This window comes from Acyrthosiphon pisum, chromosome A2 (genome assembly GCF_005508785.2).
Source record: "Acyrthosiphon pisum isolate AL4f chromosome A2, pea_aphid_22Mar2018_4r6ur, whole genome shotgun sequence".
In the NCBI taxonomy this organism is placed as follows: domain Eukaryota; kingdom Metazoa; phylum Arthropoda; class Insecta; order Hemiptera; family Aphididae; genus Acyrthosiphon; species Acyrthosiphon pisum.
This window is the reverse complement of record NC_042495.1, coordinates 112,023,513-112,043,630: the sequence shown is the minus strand read 5'-3', so window position 1 is coordinate 112,043,630 and position 20,118 is coordinate 112,023,513. Positions and strand designations below refer to the sequence as shown.

The 20,118-nt window shown below is 29.0% G+C and overlaps 2 protein-coding genes across 3 annotated transcripts in view; one reads left to right on the top strand and one right to left on the bottom strand.

Annotated features, from left to right (window-relative positions):
- The window catches only part of LOC100168993 (phenylalanine--tRNA ligase beta subunit), a 3,129-nt gene extending 1,629 nt beyond the window's left edge, over positions 1-1,500 (top strand). The window contains exons 7-11 of the mRNA XM_001944909.5: positions 209-384; positions 444-732; positions 797-1,007; positions 1,070-1,228; positions 1,315-1,500. Of these exons, the coding sequence (XP_001944944.1) occupies positions 209-384; positions 444-732; positions 797-1,007; positions 1,070-1,228; positions 1,315-1,466 (987 nt within the window). The 3' untranslated portion in view covers positions 1,467-1,500. The remainder of the gene's footprint in view (positions 1-208; positions 385-443; positions 733-796; positions 1,008-1,069; positions 1,229-1,314) is intronic.
- Positions 1,501-2,209: 709 nt separating this feature from the next.
- LOC100162820 (rho GTPase-activating protein 12) lies at positions 2,210-19,902 on the bottom strand. Of its 2 annotated transcripts, none has more exons than XM_001944040.5 (13): positions 19,296-19,902; positions 16,668-17,727; positions 15,054-15,176; positions 14,748-14,975; positions 5,231-5,433; positions 5,073-5,136; positions 4,851-4,994; positions 4,590-4,784; positions 4,400-4,502; positions 3,940-4,077; positions 3,567-3,881; positions 3,084-3,189; positions 2,210-3,025 (listed from the first exon to the last, which is right to left on the bottom strand). In XM_001944040.5, the coding sequence occupies exons 2-13, from the start codon at positions 17,697-17,699 to the stop codon at positions 2,854-2,856; spliced, it is 2,823 nt and encodes a 940-aa protein (XP_001944075.2). In that variant the 5' UTR covers positions 17,700-17,727; positions 19,296-19,902; the 3' UTR covers positions 2,210-2,853. The 2 variants fall into 2 exon arrangements, with proteins under 2 accessions (XP_001944075.2, XP_016663869.1); XM_016808380.2 differs by lacking the exon at positions 19,296-19,902 and adding an exon at positions 19,023-19,245.
- Between the last annotated feature and the right edge of the window lie 216 nt (positions 19,903-20,118).

The following is a 20,118-nucleotide window of genomic DNA, read 5'->3' as shown; positions in this document are numbered from 1 at the left end:
ACTGACCGATCTCAAGTAGACTTGACGACAAATTCAAATCTGTTTTCAGAATTTTTATCGCTTCACTATATCAATCGGTACGTTGGACAAAAAATACGTCTAAATTCTTATGTTGCGCGTGTGTTGGTCAAAGACAGGAAATCACCGCCACCAATCCCCTTAATCCTATGTTTGTATTGTAAATTTGATCATTCTTTTTTTTGTTTAGGCCAATATTGTTTTGGACACAGTTTTGTGCATGTTCAGTAAATACTGTTCAAATAAGTATACAGCAGAAAGGTGTGAAATTATATACCCTGATGGGGCAGTAAAATTGTACCCAGAACTGAAATATCGCAAAGAAACAGTGAATCGAAAGAAAGTGAATTCATATTTAGGGATCAGGTATTATAGAATTTATGGTACAGATACAAAGAATTCCCACTAAAAGAAGTTATTTGTAGTGAAAATTTAGACAACCTGTCCTCTGCTTTATCGTCCATGTGTTTGAAATCGGCTGTTTTGAAAGAATCTGATATGGTTGTTGTCGAAGTGCCTCCGACTAGACATGACATTATCCATGCATGTGACTTATATGAAGATGTAGCTATTGCTTACGGTTATAACAATATACCCAAAACATTACCGAAAACCACTACAATAGGTTCTCAACTGCCCATCAATTCTCTGTCTGATAAGATTAGGAATGAAATTGCATATTGTGGTTTCAATGAAGTACTAACTTTTTCCTTAGTAAGTTTTTGAGTTATTGTCTTGTTCATTATAGACACTAATTATTATTTTAATTTTTTTATAGTGTTCAAAAGATGATGTTTCGACAAAAATCCGGAAACCATTTGATACTCAACGTACTGTATGCATAAGTAATCCCAAAACATTGGAGTTCCAAGTTGCGCGTACTAATATTTTATCTGGACTTTTGAAAACAACGTCAGCTAATAAAAAAATGCCTCTACCTATGAAATTATTTGAAGTAACAGATGTGGTACTTAAAGATGACACCAGTGGTAAGTAATTCCGTCCAAAACTTATAAGGTTAGGTTGCTAATTGTCTTGTTGTTCATTGTAGAAGTGGGGGCTCGTAATGAAAGACATGTGTGCGCCATATATTATGGTAAAACCCCAGGATTTGAAATTGTCCATGGCCTCATGGACCGTATAATGCAAATGTTAGACGTAAAATTTTCTTCTGAAAGTGGCAGTACCTATCAAATTAAAGCTGCCAATGGTAAAAATATTAAATGATAATTAATGTATCAATATTAGATTGTAATACATGAAGTGCTTATATTTTATTATTAATTTTTATTTTAGACGAGACTTACTTCCCAGGTCGCTGTGCACAAATAATTTATCAAGGGAATGTCATTGGATTAATGGGTGTTTTGCATCCCGAAGTGATTACTGCCTATGAACTAACCATGCCATGTTCTGCATTTGAAATTAATCTTGAACCATTTTTGTAAAAATGATAAATAAAATGTTTATTTATTCTTCAAATTGGTTTTATTTTAACATATTATGTTTTTATCAATGAGCTTGTTCTTTATAAAAGTATGTTGACGTATTAAAAAAAAAAGGTAGGCCATTAATGCGTAAGATGTGTATGTGTTTAAGCCAATATTCTTATAATTAATTATTCAGACTGCTTTTACCAGGGAGTCAAAACGGGTTTGATATCCAATCGTAATATCCAAATTAATTAAATTATTCCAATAACCCATAATTAATTGAAAAAAAAATTGTTGCTATTATCACTACATTGTATTATAGATGGGCCACTTAGTTGCTGCCTAATTATTTTGAGTTGTAAGTCAAACGACTCTTTATATTGGTATAAACCTCTAGCAATAGTACTCAAACCCCAGTTGCTGAAAACTTATCCATAAGGATAGATATCCTTCCTGAAAACTTTTTTTTTTATTGAACTTAAGCCCGGCAACTATGGCCATTAGCTGTTTTTTGTTGTTTTTAGGGGGGTTTGGGTTTTAGGTTTGGCAGGATTTCAAGTTGGGCACCCTTAGGTTTCTGCCATGGCGGCCTCACTCTCTAGACAGTTGCCTGCCCAGAGAGAGAAGCCGCCTGTGGTGTAGGCTCAAACCGGCAACGAGTCAGAACCGACCCCGTAGTCCACTCGGCCACTCCGTCCCCCCAAAACTAATATTGCAATTAGGACTATGTTACATTTGTTGTTTAATATCAAAACAAATTTTTATTAACATAGGTAAAATATATTTGATGCGATAATATGTGCATATTAGGTCAAATAATTTATAATAATAATATATAATAATCATTCTATGCAAAAAAATATTCACAGAATGTAAAATAATTTTCAAAAAAAAAAAAATTCCTAAATTAAAAATTAAAATAATAAGAAACAGTAACAAAAATAAGTCTAATCTATGTTTACATAAAAAAAAAAAAACAACTAATAGGATAAAATTTGAGAGTATTTTGTTAACCTTTACAAAATACAACATAGAAGTCACAAAACAAAAAAATACTCTAAAATCAAACTATTTATAGGTACTTGGTAGCAGTAAAAATATACATTTATATAACTTCTACCATACATAAACATAAACAGTAGCCCTACTTAGAAAAAATAAAACTGGTTAACATATTTGTATCATTTCTATAGAAAAATAAACATATTAATATCCAACATTTCCTGCAATACATGTCAAAACGTGTCAGTCTTAAATATTGTCTTGTAATGATTCCGGTGGTATATTATATTAAATAATATCCAAACGAATAATTCCTTTTTAAAATACAATATAGAAACATTGTGGAATGTTACGCTTTTAACGGTATTGTACAGATTTTTTAATATTTTACTGAACGTTTTTATTTGAATATATTATCAAAGTCGGCTAATAGTGCTTCTATCACCATATTTTGTTGCATTAGGTCAATTGCCATATTTGTGGATTCAATTTCTGGCCACATGAGGGTTGGTCCAAAAACAATAGCTAAATTTGGAATGTGCATCCGGTTGAATTCCTTGTAACTTGTTACTCTACAAACAATACATGTATTAATACAAATCATAGACATATTTAGGAAAATTATATTACTTCAATAAGTGTATTAGTAAGAACTTTAGTGTGTCATAATTGGGTCCAGGTAATGATTTTGTGATATCACGAAAATGCAATAACTTGTCTTTACGACTATGACTTGCTGGAAAATAAATATTAGATATTATATTAATTTTAGTAAAACATGACACATTTAATTAATTAATGAATGTGTGATAGAGGTCCTCAACAGTAAACACCATGATCTTTATAGTTCAATTTTTAAGATTACTAGTTGCACAATAAGAGATTTTTACAAGATTTTTGCAACAAATGAGACAAAGAGGAACTTAATAAATTATGATTGAATAGCACAATATTAAACACATAAATTACCAGCTGAGAATGTATGCAAATGTTACACACCATGGTAACCTAATATGGCGCTAAAATAAGCCATTATTAATAAATTCCTAAAATATTAATCATGATTGAAATCTTGAAATATTTAAAAAATAGTTAAATTAACTTGACACTTACTGCCTGCTGAAATGGCTTTGCGGAAAGCATGATACGGTATAAGAGGTTCTTTGAGTTCTCTGAAAAACAGCTTGAGAGCGCCAGTTAAAACATGAACATCCTCTTCTTGGTCAATCACTGATAGATTATTTTGGTCAACTTGTAATCTTATCTTTTGCACCTGAGATAAATTGCCTGAAGCGCGGTACAGACCATCGGTTTTTAAATTTTCTTCACTGATCTCAATTGCTGCCACACAACGTTGAACAAAAGCTGGGACGCGCGGTTGGTCTGTACCAACCACATGTTCCAAGAAACACCCAAATGCATTCTCATCTAAATTAAAAATCAATAATGTAACGAAATGATTATTGGATGAATAATGATCAAATACCTTTCCATATTCCTTTTTTGACTAGCGATTCCATTGTAGGTCTTCGATGAAAAAATTTCCGTAGACGGGCTTTTATTTTTGTCTGACGTTCTACATTTGATGTTAAATCTTCCATACTTCCACCATCTTTTGCTTTTACTAACGAAAAAATAGTCATGAAATTATCAATTGCAAAATAAAACAAAGACCTTATCATTTTCATGCCATAACATTCAAATACAGAAATGATAAATATAATATTTGAATACACCAATATTTAAAACGTGACTGTTCATAAAAAAAAAAAGATAAAATAAAACCAGTATACAAACTGCAATATTCATTAAACTCAATTGATAAACTCTACTGTTTTCCCTGTTTCATTATCTAGACCCTCTACTACAGGATATGACTATATACAATAAATTAACTAGTGTAAAAAAAAAAAACAATAACAACACATTTTTTAATTGGAACTTACATTTAAGGGATTTGTTCCTATTTAGTTTGTTTTTTTTTTCAGCATCAAGTAAGTCTTTGGTGCGTGTATTTGGTGAACGAGGACATCTGTCAAAGTTACACGGCTAAAAATAATAAATACATTTTAGTCAAACATGCATTAGCGATGATATATTTTTTTAATAGATTATTATATATAATATATAACTAACCAGATTGGAAATAACTGCTTGTATTGCATAGAGCCATGACTGGGCTTGGATGTTACATTCGTTTTGGAACAATACCTGAGTTCCTAAGACAGTACTGATAACGTAGACATTTTTACGGCTAGATACCTTGTCTGCTGGATACACAAGGGCACCATTCAAATCCACACAAAGTTCTGGTCGTCCATTACCATTTTTCTATTAAATAAAAATATTTATTAATATATGTAATATAATACTTGAGTTAACAGAATAATAATTTACCATTGCTACAAAACATTTAGAGTCTTTGAAGAAAAGTAAAAATAATTCTGTAAGTATTACATGTGATATCGTCCAATTCTTTCGAAGCCTCTTTCCGTTTTCAGTTATTTTAGTTCGATTTAAAGGACCTTCTTTCAATACACACTACAAGAGTGGTTAATTAATAAGTTATGTAAAAAACAATTAAAATCAATTTAACATTCAATAAAAAAAAATAATTACCATATGCCCATCCCATAATTGGGGCCAATTCTTAGGAACATTTACTTGAGGTGACGATGGGCTCCTAAAAATTAAATTAATACAATTGGTATTTTATATAGAATGTATACAACAATAAAAAATTATACATTTAAATAAAATAAATTTATAAAAATTACTTTAAGTCTGAAGAGTCATTTTTTTCACTATTACTTTTGTTTGATTTCAAAGACGAAGAAGAATCTTCTAAGTCTACTTTAAGAGACGATGGGCTAGCATTAGATGCATTGCTATTACTTGTCTCAGGCAATGTCCAAGATGATTCTTTACTGTTTTCTTCATAGTAATAAGATCGACCTTTAAAATCTTTTGAAGAGAGCCACTAAAACATAACAAAGTATACTGGTTCAATATGGTATGTCTAGATACACTTGTCAGTAGTTAAGCGGTAAAAAAATATAAACAACAATTCCTGACTTTTTGCATTTATTTATATAGTAGTAAGTAGTAAATTCATAATTTTAATTATTATTATGAAATAATTGTATTATTGTAACATATTTTAATCACGATATTACGAGTTTTTCTCAGTGAGATCCAGTATTTCTCTGTAGGGAAAATTAAATAAATCAAACAAATGACTTTTTACTTTTCAAACTTAACGAAATTGTTAGATTATTTTTTGAACATTTTTTTAGATAGAGCGTGTGGACAACACCTGTTCGTCTTCAGACGAAATCCCGTCCAAAGCGCTGTCCATGAGCTCATTTTTCCAAGCCATTATGTCAGACCACTTTGGTCTAAACGAAATGCAAATTTCATCGTTTGGGAACGTCGTTGTGTCCGAATGCGGCACGGTACAGTCATCGTCGACGTCGAACGACAACGAACCGTCGTCGTCGCCCGGCTGCCGGTCCATGCTATAATATTCAAAATCCGAAACGCTGGTGGTGGAATCAAAATCGAATAAATTATCAATTGTCGAGTCCAAGACGGAATCGCGATTAACACTAAACAAATTCCACGGTTCCGACTCTTCGGCCACCGTGTGCCGTAGACATTGCAACCATCTCACCACGTCCGCTTCCATGGGAAGTATAATAGTCGTCGATAAGGAAACCGACGCGTTCAAGAGTCAGCGCGACACTGTTTAATTGACACATACTGACATCCATTCGTGAGTGGTACTTATTAGTTGCTTTTTTTTATTACAATTTACATTATACAATTAAAACGGAGATGACGACGACAGCACAGCGAGCAACGACTATCGTGCTTTTAGCTAACCGACAGAACGATGTATATTATACGTAACCTGCGTGAAATGTTTAAAATAGATTCACCACGTAGTAGGTATATATTTTCACAGTCGTATTTGTTGTGTGCCTGTGTGTTGGCATTTAAATGTCATGCTTTAACCTATTATAGCACAAATATATTTTATATAAAAAATACTAAAATGTCTATAACCTTTAAACACTAGTATAAAAACGAATTATGAAGGATTTGAGTATTTAGGGTTTTTTTTTTCGGATACTAAAACAATATATTTAGATAATTAGGTCCCGTCAAGAAAAAAATAATCATTATTATAGACGATCAGCATTTAAAGTAAAATATTTTTAAACACGCGATTAGGAATTATTTTTTCATTGTGTCTTTCAGCGTTGTTTTGAATAAAATTAAAAATCGTAATTAATTAAGGTAGTTAAATATAACGTACTACGTACATAACAAAACTTAAAATATCTATAAAAATGTGTACAAATATTTTTTAGATTTTTTGGTTACATGCGATAAATTACTTTCAATCTTTATCTAAGAAAATTCAACATTTTATTAATTTTTAACTACAAAATAGTTTTGCAAGTTTTCATGATTCTGATGAATTTTGTAAAAATTAGAACTTTCAATGCTTATAAAAAAATCGTGCCTAATCATGTATCTTTAATATTTTTAATCTGCTATTATAACAACTTAAGAGGAACTTCATAAAAATGATCAAGCTTTTCTACCCAGCAAAAATGTATATTATAATTACAAGCAAATAAGAAAATCGTTCGATAATGAATCGTTGATTATGATTATGAATAAATCCAAAGTCATAAACATTTTCAAATAATATGACTTTTCGGCAAACTTTTTTTTTGGTTAGATAGTGAAGAAAAACTTATGAGGAATCTTGTATTACATTTATAAATATTAAGTTTAAGAATAAAAATTGTATGAATTTTTAACGTAATCTAACTTGCAAATCTTTATTTTTTAACGAATTTAGTCAAAATAGTGAAAATTCTAATTTTAACTTATTGTCAATTTATGCCCAACTTTTTTTCAATAACATAAACTTATGACTTATGAGGAACCCTTGTATTCAATTTTCGAGTTTTTTGACCGAACAAAAAATTATTTATCGACAATAATGATGAAAAAATAACTAAAAAAGTCTCATGTCTATAAATAGTTCAACAAAATATTTAGAAAATCTTATCATGAATTTAATTTTTTTTTTTTCCCAGGCTTTAGTGAACTATCGTGAATTTTTTACCTTTGACCCCAAAATTATTAACTAGATTCACTTTCCTACCAGAAAAGATGCTGAAGTAAAAAATTTAAATTTAAAAAAAGGTGGGTAAGTGGATATATATAATATCACTGTATAAGAAAAACGATTCTGAGCGGAGACGGTTTGTCAGTCTAGATATTAGACATACATATTATAGTTATACTTATCTATAGTATTATTAATAATTTTCAAATTAATCATATCACAATATCCATTAGGATTAGGTAACGCGTTATACATCAACAACAAACCGTGGTACTATCATAGATATATTATATTATAATAGTATACTTTAGAAGTTTCAAGTACCCACAAATAATATTATACAATCACAACAAAATAACTAAAATACTTATTCCAGGTTTTTTAATATGTAATTTCGTCCAAATTTGAACTTAAAATTACTATAAAAATAAACTGTGCTTATGTATTTCTTAGAATTTTTGGTAACAGAATTAAATATTTACGTGGAATCTTGTTTTAAATTTTCAATCCTTAGATATAAAATTTGAAAATATTATAAATTTTTAACTTTAAAATAATTTAAAAGATTTTAACTTCAAATGCTTATAAAAAAAAATTGTGCCTATGTATTTGTAATATTTTTCAATTGCTATTGTAACAATGTATCAGGAGCCCTGTATTAATTTTTTACACTTTTTGGCCCAATAGATAAAACTTTATTGATATTTATAGAAAAAAAAACGAAAAAAATTGATAACTTACAATGTCCGTAAACAGCTCAAAAAGAGTCAAATAATTTTCAAAATTTTATCGTATATAGAAAATGCTAATATAAACATTCAGTGAAATTTTCAAGTTTCTACAGTCATTCGTTTTTTAATTACAACAAAATAAGAAAATCGTTACGTAAGAAATCGAGTAAATACCAAATGTTGTAAAAATATGAATTTCAAACGCTCATAAAAATTTAATTTGAGTTTCTTATAGACATTTTTTTTTTGATAAAGGTAGATTATCCTATAAGGAATCTTGTATTACATTTTAAAATCTTAGATTTAAAAAGAAAAATTTTTACGAATTCTTAACTCAAATAATTTGCTAATTTTCGTGATTTTTCCATATTTTTTCAATTTTTGAACTTTAAATGCTTATAAAAAAAAACTGTGACTAAGGATTTTTAATATTTTTCATCTGCTTTTGAAACAATATACTTGGAGCCTTCTATTAAATTTTCAAGCTTTTTTAATTAACAAACAAAATTTTATTGATATTTTTAGAAAAAAACCTAAAAAAAAATGAAAACTGTCAATGTCCGTAAAGAGCTCAAAATAAGTCAAAATATTTTGAAAATTTTATCGTATATAGAAAATGGAAATGTAAACATTCAGTCAAAATTTCATGTATCCACGGTCATTTTTTTTAAAGTTACACAAAAACCAAAATCGATTTTCTCGAAAACAGATTTTGCGTAAAAATTCCCGTTTTTCCTTAATTTTTCTTTTGTTTTTCCCGGCGCTTTTGAAAACTACTGGGAAATTTAAATTTTGACCTCCTCAATGCACCAACGATATTCACTTTCTGATCGAACAAGATACTGAAGTTGAAAATCGAAGGATTATTTCGACTACTTATCGTGTACACAGACACAAAAAAAAAAAAAAAAACACACATCATTGTAAAATCAATACATTCATCGTTCCACTCAGAATCTAAAAATATGATTTTTTAATAAAAACGTTTTTTTAACGACTTAAAACTATGTAAAAAAATATTTTCAAAAACATTAGTACTCTTTGAGATAATGTCTGTTGTATGCTTAATGAATCACCTGTATATTGTAAACATACCTATTGGGGTTCAGATTATACATCAAATTGTTATTACCTATAAAATCAGTTCTAGTTTGATCATTTTCGCCAAAGTTTTACTACAAAACAGCGTTTTTGCACTCCTAAACACAATACCCCTTCCCATATATTTGAGCATACATGATTCCTTGATTTAATTATAATAGTACAATGGAAAATTAGATTGAATAAATGATTATTAAAGCACATCTTGCCACAGTATTTTATTTGAGTTAAATATATTAATTTGCACCAAATACATTTTGAACTCCATAGTAAAAAAATGTAATTGGCAAGGTTGCAAAAACACTATTATTTTTTGTTTAAAAAAAAATGTAAAAAAGTGCCAAGCAAACAACTTTTCTCAGAAATGTTTTTAGAATGTAAAAATGATTACTTTAATTTTAATTGTGATAGCATATTTATAATAAAAAAATATTGGTTATAGCGACATTTGACCATAAACCTAAGTTTATATGTCTATACATTCAATTATTTAAGTTGACCTCATATAACTATAATACAGCCACTTTAAATGTAACCGTAATGTAAATCTACCACTTGGTGGGATATATCTATATAAATTGGCCACTTAAAACTATTTAAATGTATATGTACTTTATTGTAACCTTGTATTGACATGGGGTTTTTTTTTTTAAATTACCAGAATTGCTTGAACTTAAAAATTAAAAAATTAATGTATGAAATCATAGTCTAGAATTATAAGTTATGATGTTTTTAATACTTGTTATTTCTATAAATAATTCATCTATCTTCAAGGTTTTCTTGATGGTAAAACTACTGCATCTGCCTTACCCACGCATTAGTCATTACCTATAAATGTAAGGTTTACTTATGTAAATACTGTCTTTACTTAATTCAAGTTTAATTAAGTAAATAGTCACATAGTTAAAATAAAATAACAATTTATAGTCAATTTATTTCATATTTCATATTTATCAAATTATCAAATTATCATACATGTTTTTGAATGATAAATTATTATAAGTATACAGTATACACTTACGCGTCAAATCAATATTATTGTTACCAAATTATGTAACAAAATTATAAAATTAAATAGTTTTAATAAGAAATTGTACCAGATTAATTATACAATTTAGAAGGATTTTCGATGCTATACGCAGTTTAGGTTAAAATTGAATCGCGTCGAGCATGCAGACTGAGCCGCCAAACAGTGCCTGACCCCCTATACAATTGCTATGCATTCTGTGATTGGTCGATCGTCGGCAACAGTGCTGGCTGCCGTGCATACGCTCTCAACGGTGTCCGGAATGCAAGAAAACAACATGTTTTGGTCGAGCGAGCTGTTCAATCTTAATTTGAACAGAGTATAGTACATAGTTTTTTCTCTTTCTGACCAACGCATAAGATTGATAAAATACATCTTTGCAAAAACAATTTTTTTTTCAGTTTTTAAATAATTTTAAAGTAAAACCATACAAATTTTATTTATTTTATTTAACTATATTATATATATATATTTTTTTAATTATAAGTCAAAATTCCACGATTTATTTTAACATATTGGCATTCTAAATATATGACTTAGTATATTATAGTCTCATACAAATACGTTTTAATATTCATGGTCATCAATTGAATGTTAAACCAAAACTAAGTTCAAAATAACATTATCAACTATATACTTGTCAATGATGTAAGTTGGTAGTTATCTACTTTCCATTGTATTATACTGAACTACTGAAAACTTATCTATACCAAATACATTCATTAATATACATAAATATACATTCAACAAAATTTAATTTAAAAAAATTAAAAACTGAATTCTGTTAGGTACATAATCAAGATGTAATCAAAAAGTACCAATCATTTTTATATACTTATATGACATTTCAAAATTCAAAAGTAACAAAAATAATAATAAGGACATAAACAAGGAAAATATTAACAATATTCGAAATCTGGATCCAATTTTTTACATTTTTACATTTTTCATATAAATTGTTTAGTGTTTTATTTAAATTTTTTAGACTTATCTTATTTACAAAAAATATAATTAATAGATAGTTCAATAGTATCAAGAGGTAATTTCTCAAGTTCAACATGGTGCAATTATTATGCTAATCTTGGTAATTTGACAATTAAGAAATAACAAACTGATTACAGATTAATTATTTCAACATTGATTCCATATGATGGATATAACTAAGAAAAAAATCAATTTAAGGTTTTAACATTGGCATTACCGATAAATATATTTATTTATTGTATATTTAATAGGCATGTGACCTTTTATAAAATTTAACTTAATATTGATATTATTTTCAATTTTTAGTTTATAATTATAATAAATCAGTAGAAATAATTGTTTATAATTCCTTCCATTAATAATCTGGAAATTAATTTGAAATTTCATACTTTTTGTGCGCTTGTTTTCTAGAAGTTTCTTAAATTATAATAAATATAAGGTATAAGATTTAACTTTATCCTTGGAACAAATATATAACAAATATGAATTATGATAAACCATTTCATGAAATTTAAAAATGTCTTTTTCTAAATCTAAATTAGTTATGTTAAAAACAATATTAAGATTTGACAAAAAAACGAGAATAATATAGAAATTACAAGAATTAAAATTGAAAATTCCAGAAATTAATGAATCTATATTAAGGCCCATGAGCGTCCATACGTGCTAAGACGTCCGTTGCTGCGCATCGGTTCCCTTCCATACGCCAAATCATACCAATCGGAAGCCAGCCAGCGATGATCGCCGACAGCCGTCGATGACTTTTGTGTATACATAGCAGTAAACATGTTTACGAAATTCGACTAATTTGTTTTTATAACTGGTCTTTTGTGTCGCTTACGTTATAAGTTTATAACATATTTTTTGCGAGTTTTTTTTTTCAATATGGAGAACCATATAACACCCCCAAAACACAATTAATTAGCTGTGTATTTATGAGCTGCTGTATTCACATTGCCGAGTGGTGGGAGAAAATACGGTCGGCAGACGTCGCGGACATCAGTATTGATGCGCGGTTTACGTATGGACTCTCGTGAGCCGGAGTATATATCATAAGAGCCAATTAAAGGTATAAGTTAAGAATTAGAATTTAGAAGCCTGAATAGAATCAATGGTAATATATGAACAAATTAAATCTAATATACCATAATATGGACAATTAACCACCTCTCTTAAATTTATATAATTAATATAGGAATTTACAATAACAGCGGCTTCTGGGTTATTGAATAAAGTATAATCAGAAACAGCAAATGCATTCAAATTTAAATCATCAATAATTAGAATATTGTTAATATAATAATTTATAACAATATTTTCCAACATCTCACAATGCTTTTCATATGAATCAATATAGGAATTAAAATGAATACCTATGTAAACTAAAAGAAAATTAATAATATTATAATAAAGCATAACAAATGGTCAACATTTACTAATTTACTATCAAAATTATTCCTAGTTGCCAGAAAACACCACCATCTCTATTATACAAATAAGAATTTCTCTCTACCCAAAATACATTTAAATTTACAAGACAGCTCAACACAATTTAACCAAATTCCCAATACATTTTGAGAGTTATTTTTACTGTTAGAAGTAGCTGCAAGTTTTAACATAACATAAGATCAGTTTACTTCATGGACATAATCGAAAATAAGATTATTAGTCGATTTACTGTGTTCATTTTTTATTAATTTCATTAATAATGATATCATTGAAACAATTTAAATTACTTACCAAGTTTGTTTGTTTTTTTTTTTTTTTTGATCTTAAGCCCGGCAACTATGGCCATTAGCTATATTGGTTTTGTATGTTTTTAATGTCGGTAGGGGGAACACGTGTGTGTTGGGTTTGGCAGAATTTTTGATTGGGCACCCGTAGGTATCTGCCATGCCCGGGTGGGGGATGGCGGCACTTGTTCTCCGGACACCATGACTTGCCCAAAGAAAAATGCCTCCTGTGACCAAAGAATCGATCCGGCGTCGGCTGCGTCGCAACCGACATCTTAGACCGCTCGGCCACTCCATCCCCCCAAGTTTATTTTAAAACTATCCATTTCAACACATAGTTTTAAATAAGAATTTTGAGCTCAGGAATTTCTTTGAGACCTAATTACAGCCAAAAAAGAGGAATTTTAGCAATCTATTTTTCATTTCAAGGCATTTTGGTAGAGGGACAGATAGACCAGAGCACTTCTTAAGAGCCATCAGTAAACATTTGATAGGAACATTAAGATTCACAAAGCATGAATTATAGTGAGAGCATCAGTCTTGTAAAGTATTCGAATACTTCTATTTAAATTCTTTTTGAAGTATTTAATTTATATGTTATTTTAATGTATTTTTAAAGTATTTTGAATACTTTTTAAAAGTATTTTTAACAAAATTTAAATACTTGTATTAAAATACCATAATATCCATTTTATTAATTTTAATTTATTATTTTTCACAAAAAATTTACAATAATAAAAATAATATTGTTTTCATTGAAAACTAATATTATGTTTTTGTATAGTAAATGTAGGTAATAACAATATTTAAAATTTAAAAAATACAACATCAAATTTTATATGGTTTCTATATTGGAATTTTTTAAGAAATTTGAAAATCTAATAATTTTAAAATTGTTCCATAATATATTATATAAATAATATATATAATCATAATTTAGTTTATTCTTTTCATTAAAATGTAAAAAATATTAGTTGAAATATATCTGAATGCAGAATGAAATATGTGAACATGTATATATCTATAAATAGAAAGACATGTTATAACTTATAGTAATTGTTAAAATTTATGATAAGTAGTAACATAATAGGTACCTATACTGGTGTACAATATGCATATATATTATATAGCATACAATTAAAATAAATACTTGTATTTGCATTCAAATACTTTGTAAGTATTTGTAAAATACATTTTTATAATAGTATTTTTCAATACTTTTTTATTCGAATACTAGTATTAGAATCTTAATACTTTTTCAAAAGTATTTTTTACAAGACTGGAGAGCATATTATATCATTAGCCATAATAAATAAGTTTATAGGTAAGTCACCTATCACCATATGAGTACAATACAGTGTACTAACTATTTTAACTACCCATAAGAAAGAACGAATAGAAACGAGACGACAAAATTAAGTGCGCACACAACAACTACTAATTAACAACTAATTTTATTTTATCTCGGATTCTTCTCAGAAAAATTATTTTTAGCACAAATGTGATGTTGTCATAATATTCTATGTTATATTCTGAGATCACCTTATATTGTGTGAAATTTATTTTTACCTTTGCCCCAGTTGACTGATTTACAAAACATGGTAATCCAGAGGTTGGATCAGCTTGCATTATCCATCCTACAGGTGTCTCACTAATAGGTTTAACTTTTGTTTTTAGAGGTGGAGTATTATCATTAGGCTCATATTCTTCATCCAATTCAGCTAATGGAGATGAACTTTGACTTTGACTACCCGAATTAATTGTCCCAGCACTACTATGTCCACTTATCTTGTCTTCCTATATAGTAAAATAAAAATTATGAAAATTTAATAATATATATTATATCTATATTAGTGTACATTACAAATATCATACATCAACTATACGGTGTTTAGAGGAAGACCAGGTACGTTCAAATGGTTCACCATGACTTGGAGTAACATCTAGAATTGGCGGTGAAGAATTTCGTATTGGATATCTTTTAGAATAAGAATCCACCTAGAAATAAAATAAAATGTTAATATAGAAAATATAAGCAAAAGTGTAAATGAAATAAAAATTAGGTCAATGTATCTAATAGAAAAAAATAAACTACGGTGATCACTTAAAATGAATCAAACTGCAAGAGAAAATAATACAGTTGATTTTCACGGTTAATTAAACCAGGCGAATATTGTTTTCCTAAGTTTTTTTTATATAGAGTAGCCTGTTTAACGCGCAATGAAAATAATATTGTGAAAGTAACATGTACAAAATTGATTATGCCAAGTGAAAACAGTTGAATAATATAGCATCCCAATTTAGAGCAATGTCTTTGAATCAGCTTCTTTTTTGAATTTCAGTACATAACTGTACTTAAATAATTAAATAAATTATTGTTTAATACAAATATTTGTGCGTGTGCTTGTAAATTATAAATATTTAATAGGCAACTGAAATAATAATTTGTTAGGGATTCTCTTTCACAGTATTAATGTGCTGTCAATAATTGTATATCATTGTAGATTGATGTTGATAGTAACATATCCCACCTTAAAAACAATTAAAAAATTAATTTTTAGAATTTACTTATTTCAGTTCTATAAACAGTTATAAATTACACCTCTTAATGACATCCCTATTATTTGATTCTACCAATCACTATAAATTTAATATTTATGTAACTTTGTTATGAATATTACATTATGCTATGTATTAATTGTGGAGATATGTCTTTGTAGGTACTATAATCTAAAAAAATATATATATATATGAGGAGTTTAAATAAGTACCAAGAAGTTCAAACTAATATCCTAGTGTTTTAGTAGCTAAATAAACAAATAAATTATACCTTATTGATAATGGAGTTTAGAGTAGACACTCAAAAACACAGTCTATAAACATGTATTTTAAATGGAGATAAAGTGATTATAGTAAGCTAATTTGGATAAATAACTGACACAATGACGTACTTATAATATATGTATTATCTATAAATAATATCTGAAAAACTATGTTAGGTACTGCTAGGTAACTTCTTGAAATCTTACTACACAGAAATTTAAACTTTGAAGTCCAAATAATTTTCATTAAAAACATATTTTTTAATCAAAAAATTTCTTATGAAGCTAAATATTTTAGTCTGGTTCCTATAAAACTAAAATACAATTAACTCAAATTAGTTATATTACACAAATATCATACAAAATAATATTCTTTCTAGTGTACAACTATAGATTTAAATTTTAAATAACCACAATCTGAACCAAAATGGTACCTATTTTTTTTTTAAACAATTTGATACTATGACTAACTATTATTTGTCATTATTAGATAAGTCCAATGCCTAATTTGCTTATAGGTTTGTTTATTGCAAAGGTTAATTGCTTTATGACTCTTAAGTCTTAATTACTAAGGTACTGTAATACATTGCAATCCTAACTTGATTTTATAATAATTTATTATTTTTTTAAGGGTCTAACAATAAATATTTCAAATTATAATTCTTACTCTACGATTCCTGGCCAAAGATGTTCGTTTTCTAGATCCATGCAACCTCAATGAATCTTGATCGCTATCAGTAATACCCAATGAGTCACCATCTAATAGACTATCTGTTGATCCACCTGTGAGATCTGCACTAGTACTATGTGCATCAGGTGTAGATATTGATTTTGATAAAACAGAATCACTAATCATTACTGATTCTTCATCATCTGGTTTGTTTTCTTCAATAATATTTTCATTGGTCATTATGTTTTTGGCCCATTTGTCACGTTCATGTTTTGTTTTAAAGCTACCAGTGTAACAAAGTTTATTTTTAGGAATTTGACCATTATTATTACTTATGTCAGGTTTTTCAATGGCTTTTAGATTTTGAATTGATATAACAGCAGGCTTGCGAATGTTTTCTAGCAAGTTCTGCACTTTAGAAGGCTCATAAGTTAATGTATTTTTGTTCAACGGCAACGATTTTAGCTCAATTTCTTGAGCAAGTTCTTCTAAGGAGCTAGACAATTGTAATGAAAGTTGCTCTTTAATATCACATTTTTTAATATTCACCTGACAATAGCCAGAATTTTCTTGGTTAACTGTAACTACAGTTTTATTTTTTCTGTTTAACACTGGTGACAATATGTTATTTTCATTTTGAATATCAACTCGTTTAATATCACTTATCACATCATTAACATTCAAGTCATTGACACTTAAAACGGTTGTGTTTTCTAAAGGAATGTTTTCATAGGACGGAGTTAAAGGTTTTTCAAAAATAGTACGTTTTAGCACTTGTGGTTTTTCTATTATAATTTTCTCCTCGCCCTTGGATAAACTAGGCCTGCTAGGGGCTCGTGGAATTTCTTTAACAAAGGTAGCTGGAACATAAAATGGCTGGCCTGAACTGCGTATAACTTGCCACCAGTCATCGTTAGTTTTTTTCAATAAAAGTAGTTTTTCGCCTTCTTTGATTGATACGCACTTGTTTTCTCTAGTCTTGTACTCAAAGTCATAGAGAACCCTAACCTTTGTGTCGGAAATATCCATTGTGCCACAGTCATTGTAAATTTGACACCTGAAATATGAAAAAAATTTAAGAAAATTATTATTAAATCTATAGAAATCAAATATTTTATCAAAATTAATCATAATATACGTCTGTCTATTGGTGTTAAGAGATTTTAACTGTTAACACTCATTATTGTAAAAAGAATTAACATTTTTAAAATATATTATTTTACATAGATAGGTACCCTATTTGAATTCATGCTACAAGACATTTTTTTAACAAGAATATCGTTTTAATATTTTTTATCGTTCAAAAACATTTTTTACTTTTTAGAAAGACAACATAGATAGGTAGGTAGGTAGGTACATTTTTTAATTTCATATTCCAAAACAGAATTTTTTTTCTGAAAATTCTGATATATGAAAGTTTGAAAGAGTAGATAATTAGTTTATAAACATTTAAAGTTTAAATTAATTGACTACTCCGCTCATCTAAACTTTTAATTAAATTTTTATACATAAAAATATTTAAAAAATTTTTTGCTTCATAGTAAATATCTTAATGGGTACCTATCTAAAGAACTACACAGAACAAAAAGAATTCTATTAAATTGCTCATAACAACTTATGATTTTTATTAGCTCGGAATTATTAATATTTCAAATTTATTGAACTCTCCTTGAACTTTGAGCTACTGAGAGTCAACTGAATATAAAATACATATAGGTACTTATGTTTTCTTGAATATGATCATTGTCATTGTAAATTTTATAATTTTGCTTTGAAAATTACCTACCTATGCATTTTACAATCTATTAAGTTATTTCCATGTAGTGCATAACGTTTGATTTTGGCACAATGACAAGAATTATATTTTAAAGGCCATTAGTTCAAACTTTAAGGTGAAAAGTCTTAGCTAAAAAAAGTTTTTCCGAGAGAAAATTAAGAAGGGTGTTTACTGCTTGAAGTCTTTTATCAGGGGTTCCATACTTCAAAATATTATAAGCCGCTGTCCTAAATCATATATTTTGTTTATCATTAGGTATAAGGTGTACAACCTACCTATTTCAAGAGAAATCAAATGATTTTTATAACAATCATCTAGAACACACTAATAAAATTGGTTAGTACCTGTTAACTTAATCTATTAAACGATAGACAAGTACCAACCTCCTGTACAGCTGTACCTTTAAGAATTCGGGGTTGAAATGCAATTCGTTTTTTGAATTTATCAATAGCCTAACAAATTCTTGTATAAATGATACTAACACAATTAATATTTTGTGATCATAGAGTATTAGCAAGAAGTGTCAGCGAGAACACCAAGCCCAACCAATCATAATACATAAGAAGATAAATTACCGTAGAAATGTCAAGTATCGTCATCTGATGTAGGGTATCCCCGGAGGTATCCCAGTCTTCGACAATAAATCGAGTAGCTAAACGGTTTTTTTTTTAAATATTTTTTTTATGAGCGTAACCGGGGAAGGGGATAAAAGTGGATATCGGCACAAATTAAGGTGACGATAACACGTCCAGGACCCAACCCCGAACTAAGACCAAAGACCGATGGACGCTTCACGGCCAGGAAACGTAACCGCCAGACGTGATGCAAAACGGTTTCTTCGTACTCACCAAAATGTCACGCGAAAATCCCATCGGAAACACGACCTTGGCCGTTCAGATCCTAAGGATGCACGGCGGCGGCGGATGGGGTTATCGCGTACCGACGATGTAACTGGGAGAGAAAAATCAACACCAACACAAAATAATAACGATGATAGTAATAACAAAAATATACAATATTGATAAATGATGACAATTTGTTATAAATGACGGAACGAGACTATCGAAACCGGACGCATACGCGGTCGACGTGACTCACTGCTGCGCGATTTATCGTTTCTAATCGACCGTTTGACATCGTCGTCATACACATAATATTATTTTATACAATATACATTATTATTATTACTATTATTATTATTATTATTATTATTATTGTTGTTGTTATCCTGCGACGATACGCGACGACGGGCGACGCTGGACGGCACTGCTGCGGAGTGCGGACGGCGGCCGATTACGCGATTTTTGCGTGCGTATAAATTGCGAAACGCGAATGTGTTACACTGCCCGTGATCGTTGCGGACGGTTAGGTGGAGGAGTGCAACATCTGTAAAGTACTTTATAGATCTTGGGAGGAGTGATCCACAGGGCACAGAGCGACAGCCTGCTATAGACGCGGGAGAAATGTGATTTTATTATTTTGATATTACTATTATCGTCACATATTATTTTAGTTTTGTGGCATTGATTTCGTGACGGTGACGCAAGTTCACTATTTTTCACAATCGTCAGATGGCGTTGCGATCAACTACTCGTCCCGACATGGCGACCTGACCAAGGACTAGATAAGATAATTTATGATAATTCCGTGGTCCCGAGCCGGTGAGTACCT